The sequence below is a fragment of the Lytechinus pictus genome, chromosome 2 (assembly GCF_037042905.1).
Source record: "Lytechinus pictus isolate F3 Inbred chromosome 2, Lp3.0, whole genome shotgun sequence".
Classification (NCBI taxonomy): domain Eukaryota; kingdom Metazoa; phylum Echinodermata; class Echinoidea; order Temnopleuroida; family Toxopneustidae; genus Lytechinus; species Lytechinus pictus.
In genome coordinates, this window is record NC_087246.1 from 49,246,348 (window position 1) to 49,252,641 (window position 6,294).

Sequence of the window (6,294 nt, forward strand, 5' to 3'; positions counted from 1 at the left end):
CAGTATTGGCTATCATTGTAGAGCTATTGATTAACTCTGTACATTGTTATTCAGGCGTTAAGCTTATAATCTTTGGTTTTTTAAACGCGTGCCACTTAAGTCGGTCATTGTTGTTGCTCGTCAATTAAGCATTGGCCAATCACGACAGTAGGTTGGTCAAATTTTTTTTGCCAGCAGGAGAAATAATCTTGTGAATGAAGTGCATGTAACTTAAACAGTCATTGTTATTGTCATAGACCAGGGTATATTAAGACTTTATAATCGACTGATATTTCATTACGTTACTGAAGCATGGTGTTGTACGTGTAGCTTTAACAAGTGTATATAGTCTCAAATACTCTTTATTCGACCGCCTTATCTGTATTGACGAACTTCTTACTTGTGATTGGGCACGCTTTGTTCATTGAAGGCTGTGAGATGTTTCGTTATGTATTGAAACAAAATCGAGGAAATCAAGCTGGTAAAGGAATATATGACGTTAAGAATACGGAAACTCAAACTGAAAGATGGCACCAAAGTTATGGACGCTCACATAGAAGTATCGACAAAAATCCCAATTTCATTAGTTACGATCATCTGTGCATGAATATACTTAGCAACAAGGAAGGAACATTGGATTGGCTACGAGAAAAGAAACTGATCACTTTAGAGAGATCGTGTCCCGTTTGCGATGATGACATGAGGTTGACCGAAACCCGAGACCGATATGATGGTCTGAAGTGGACATGTAAGAAAAGGAAAGGCGTAGACCGGCATAGCAAGGAGTGTTCGATTCGGAAAGACTCATGGTTTGAGAATAGCAACCTGAGTTTGCCAGAAACTGTCAAGTTCACGTACTGGTGGTGCATGGGTATATCCCAAAAACTAATTATTCAGCAACTGCAGTTGTCAGACCACACGTCGGTAGATTGGGCTATGTTTTGCAGAGAAGTTTGCTTGGAATCCTTAAACAACCAACAAAATCAGTTAGGTGGACCAGGAAAATTCGTTGAAATAGATGAGTGCAAAATCGGAAAGAGGAAGTACAACAGAGGCCACATTGTGGAAGGGCAGTGGGTGTTCGGTGGAATCGAAAGGGACAGCAGAAGGAGTTTCTTGTTTGCGGTGGAGGACAGATCTGAGAAAACGCTACTTCGCCTTATTCTACAACGAATAGCACCAGAGACCACAATAATATCCGACTGCTGGAAATCTTACTCTAATCTCAGTAAACATGGATACCAGCATGAGACCGTCAACCATTCTGTCGAGTTCAAAAATGCAAACGGATATCACACAAACACCATCGAAGGCCATTGGAGACACTTAAAGGCAAGTCTCCCTCAGTACAGCAGGAAGAAGGAGCATTACGAGTCATACCTTGCAGAGTTTCTGTACCGCTACCAGCACACAGATGAGGAGATGTTTCTTTCTTTCATCGATGATGTAGCCAAGATGTACAATAAGACACTGTAAAATGTGATTTTGCTTTACAATATTAAGTCTTTGATGATGATTAATATTTGATGGTATGCAACGTTACAATTATCATAAATTTAGAAATATTTACTTACATGTAATTTCATTTGCTGCTGTTAAGTCTTGAATATTGATTATGCAATAAGATTATAAACGTGAAAACGATAATCCTTGTTTAATTCGAAAGAGTACAGTTTTAATAAAATATGTTGTTCATATATATATATATATATATATATATTAAACAATGATCCAATAGAAAGAATAATCATAGCTTGAAGATAATGAATCCATATAGCATTACAATCATAAACTTGAAAATAAACTCTATTTCAATATTGTATGATATTACATGTAAGAGTAATAGGCCTATATTATCAGTTTATCTAACTTTTTAGTTGGTTTCTTAACTTTTTTTTATATAGGTTAAAGAAAAATGAAATAAAAGTTCCTATATAATTGTTTAGAGAGACCACTCATCAGAGAAATAATCGTTGGTACCCTATGTTGTCATACCATTGAGATGTGTTTGGAGAACACATTGTTATTATAGAATAAACCTTATCCAATCCTATTAGAAAATAAACTTTGATACCCTTTGCTGTAATTCGTTTGAAATGTATTTGGAGAAAACATAGTTGTTATATAAATGAAGCTTATATAACCGTAGTATATCTCGTTTTATGTACAAGTACCTTCTTTTTGCTGTAATTCGTTTGAAATGTGTTTGGAGAAAACATAGTTGTTATATAAATGAAGCTTTATATAGTTATATAAATATAACCGTAGTAAATCTCGTTTTATGTACAAGTACCTTCTATTTGCTTGTAGCCTGAACATTGGTGAAATCATGTTTATGATTTTCTATCAACTTGGTTTAGTGGTATTTCTGTATGATGTACTATTCTTATATATTTTCCAAAACTTACATTTTTTCTTTTATGAAATGAAATGTACATGTTGCCCAAATTGATGTTTATGCTCTTTTATGGTAAAATTAAAATTCTGTGTAATACTTAAAAATAAGGTTTGAATTATATACAAGAAATCAGTGTTGTATATCCATGTTATTGTTTGTAATTCCATCATTATTTGCTAATAAATATATTGGACTAGAAATTTTTGTTGTACTACTTGTCTGACTTTTTTTCTATTTGGAATCTAACCTTGTGATCTGGAATAAAGAAATTACTCAATACGAAAAGCGTTAAAAAGTGAGAGAAGGAGAGATGTACAGGTAGTTAGATAGATACAGAAAAAGAATATGAGAGGTAAATAGAGGAGAGAAAGAGAGGTATAGAGAGAAAGAGAGAGTGATTAAAGGTAGAAGAGAGAAGGGTATGAAGGAAAAGAGATACAGTATTTGTGTTAAGAAATAATACAAAATATGATGAAGTTGATAATGGCATTGTTAATGATAACAATTAAGATGATCAAGCTCCCGGTTAATTGTGTATCACCTTTATCTCTCCCCTTTTTCCATCTTCCCACTATATGACTCTTTCCATATGCATATTCCCCATATTTCCTTCTCTTGATTTCCTCTTCTATTAATCTCTTTTTGTTATCTATCTTTCTCAATAATTTTCTCTCATTATTATATCGCTATATTTCACAATTTTCATTTATGCTTTAAAACAATAATTATTTTATTACCCTTTGCGACCGCATCCAAAAATCTAAATCTAAAAGTTGTTTACCATTTTTAGAATATATTCAAAACTGAAAAATATCAGCTCAAAGAATTAAAAAAAAAAAAAAAAGAACCAAAAAACTCCGACCGACCGACCCAGGTGCTGGCATGCAAAGGTCTATATATATGTTTTTAAGGCCTTTTTTAAAATTAATTCAATTATTTTTATAACTGAATGTCTGATCTTTCTCTTTCTCTCTCTCTCTCTCTCTCACTTTGTCCTCCTTTACATTTCACGATGTCAAAGCCCTTATTTTAGTAACCACTCTATTTTACTGTCTCTCTTCCTTTCTTTTATTGTATTCTCTATCATAACTTTCTAGATTAATTTGCCCTCTCCTCCCTTCTCCCTTTCTCTTTAGTTGACTTCTTTCCCTTTTTATTTCTCTCTCCATTTCCTTTCTTGTACTATTCAATCTCTTCAATCTTGTCCTTCTCCTTGGGAGAAGATGAAAAAGAAGATGATGAAAAGTGGGTTTGCATGATCATTATAACCTTATCAAACCATAACGGTTACCATGTGCTCATGCGCAGGGGCGTCGCTAGGGGGGTGTGTGGGGGGGGGGTGCGACACCCCCACCTATTAGGATATTGAAGGTAAAATTGCGCTGCCGTCGGGAAAATGAGATGAGGGGGAGGTAAAAAAAGAGGGCGAAAGAAAAAAAAAAAAAGGTAAAGTAAAGAAAGAAAGAAAAGAGAAGAGAAGAAAGAAAGAGAAAAAAAGGAAAGGAGAAGAAAAAAGTAAAAAATAAAAAGGAACTTGACAATATAAACTTCAAATGGTATGGAATGAGGAGGGGGTATTGTACGTGTGGGACACTTTTGTGCCCCGATCGGCAAAACATGTGAGTGGTTTGTACTCGAAGAAAGAGTATTTGTGTTTAGAAATAATCCAAAATATGATGAGGTACTGGTGGCATAAATTTTAATGATAACAAATAAGATGATGATCAAATCATGACCTTAATATTCAAAAGCTCATCCAAGTCCTTTGGGCAAGAGTTTCCGATTATCTCTAAAGCTCCCGCTTTATTGTGTATGAGCTTTGTGAGCTCTCCCCTATTGTTCCTATATTTGACTCTTTCCATATGCATATTCCCTATATTTCCGTCTGTTGTTTTCCTCTTCTTTTTATGTTTCTTTTATTTTTATCTCCCTCTCTCACTCATTTTCTATAATTTTATATAGCTATATTCACAATTTGCATTTATGCTTTGAAAAAATGATTATTGTATTGCTCTAGTTGCGACCGCATCCAAAAATCGAAATCTACCGTCATTTAAAAAAAATCTGTTTACCGTTTTTTAGAATACATTCAAAACTGAAAAATATCAGCCCAAAGAAGAAGACAAAAAGAAAAAAATGAGTGACTGACTGGCTTTTTTCATCTTTGGTAATAACATATACATAAAAATGAGCTGTAAAGGGTACATGAGCATTTGTCTAGGCATCGATCAATAACCCACTTCTTGTAATGGCCAAAATTAAACTAATTGAATCTTTGGGCAGCATAAAACGTACGACCATTTGGTACAATGGTCTGAAAAATCAGACTATTACTTAGTAGCTCTATATAGCTCCTAAGTCGATTCGACAACCGTATAGTCGTTATCTTCCCACTTAAAGTCATGAGTCAAGCCCCCCTTTTTAAGGGAAGTTCTAAATTAGTATTGTCTTTCAAATGCCATTGGAATTTAACCTTTTCATTTTTTTTTGACCTGCAAATGGGACATACTACCTTTAAAAGAAGTTTATTAATCTTGTACTATTGCACCGTCACATCGTGGGTCGTTGGTTAGCCAACGATGTTTTGAATGTTACATTGCACAGTCACATCGTTGGTCGTTGGCTAGCGGCGCACCCAACGATGTATAGCTCTAGTAGGTCATTTAAAAGAAGTTTATTAATCTTGTATTATTGCACCGTCACATCCTGGGTCGTTGGTTAGCCAACGATGTTTTGAATGTTGCATTGCACGGTCACATCGTTGGTCGTTGGCTAGCGGCGCACCCAACGATGTATAGCAATAGCTAGTAGTAGTAGGTAATTTAAAAGAGTGTATTAATCTTGTACTATTGCACCTTCACATGGTGGGTCGTTGGTTAGCCAACGATGTTTTAAATGTTACATGGCACCGTCACATCGTTGGTCGTTGGCTAGCGGCGCACCCAACGATGTATATAGCTCTAGTAGGTAATTTAAAAGAGTGTATTAATCTTATTTTATAATATAACAGCTTCACATCGTGGGTCGTTGGTTAGCCAACGATGTTTTGAATATTATATTGCACCGTCCGTACCGTCACAACGTGGGTCGTTGGCTAGCAGCGCACCCAACGATGTTTAATTATAGCTCTAGTAGTAGTCAAAGGGCAAAGGTCATTACGTATGGCCTGGATGCATTGCTCGTACGTACCGTCATACGTACGTACGTACGTAGTATAGTAGTAGTAGTAGTACCAGTAATGCATGTACATATATAATAGTATGGATATATCTAGGCTATATACCATTGAATTAGTATATAGCTATAGGTCTTGACATCGTTGTGTTGGCTGACCAACGGTTGGGTAGTGAGCAGTGTCGGGGTATTCTGCAGTTAAGCCGGAGGTTTGATGTAAAACCACCTCACGGTTCTTGAGATAAAAACAAAGCGGGATAGACGTATGTACGGACGGACGATGAAAAATCATAATGCCTCCATCCACATCCACTTAGTTGGTGGGGGCACAAAAATTATGGTACATGAAAAACAACAGGAAAGCAATCTGAATGTCGCGGTTATACATACATGAAATTTTTTGATTGTTTCAATAAAAATGACAATACTTTGATTTTGATATAGTGGCCTCTGCAACCCTTGTCCTTTGACCTACATATTTCCGAAGGGCCAAATGAGCTTGTGGCGTGGCGTCCGTCGTCCGTCCACAATTTCAAAATGCTTCTTCTTCGCCATTTCAAGTCCAATTTCAATTCTGTTTGCTTTATATGATAGCACTAGGTGGGTGATTCAAAACTTCTACACAGAATTTTGAAATTCATTAAATATGCTAATTTATGCACATTTTTCAAAATTCACAAAAAAATGCTTCTTTATTTGTTGACCGATTTTGAATTTTTTGCTTCCATCTGGTAGAGCTTCAT

At 35.6% G+C, this 6,294-nt stretch overlaps 1 protein-coding gene across 1 annotated transcript; it reads left to right on the forward strand.

Moving 5' to 3' along the window:
• The first annotated feature begins 582 nt into the window (after window positions 1–582).
• LOC129278343 (uncharacterized) lies at window positions 583–1,455 on the forward strand. Its single transcript, XM_054914542.2, has one exon. It carries the CDS (start codon window positions 583–585, stop codon window positions 1,453–1,455), a length of 873 nt encoding a protein of 290 aa, XP_054770517.1.
• The last annotated feature ends 4,839 nt before the right edge of the window (window positions 1,456–6,294 follow it).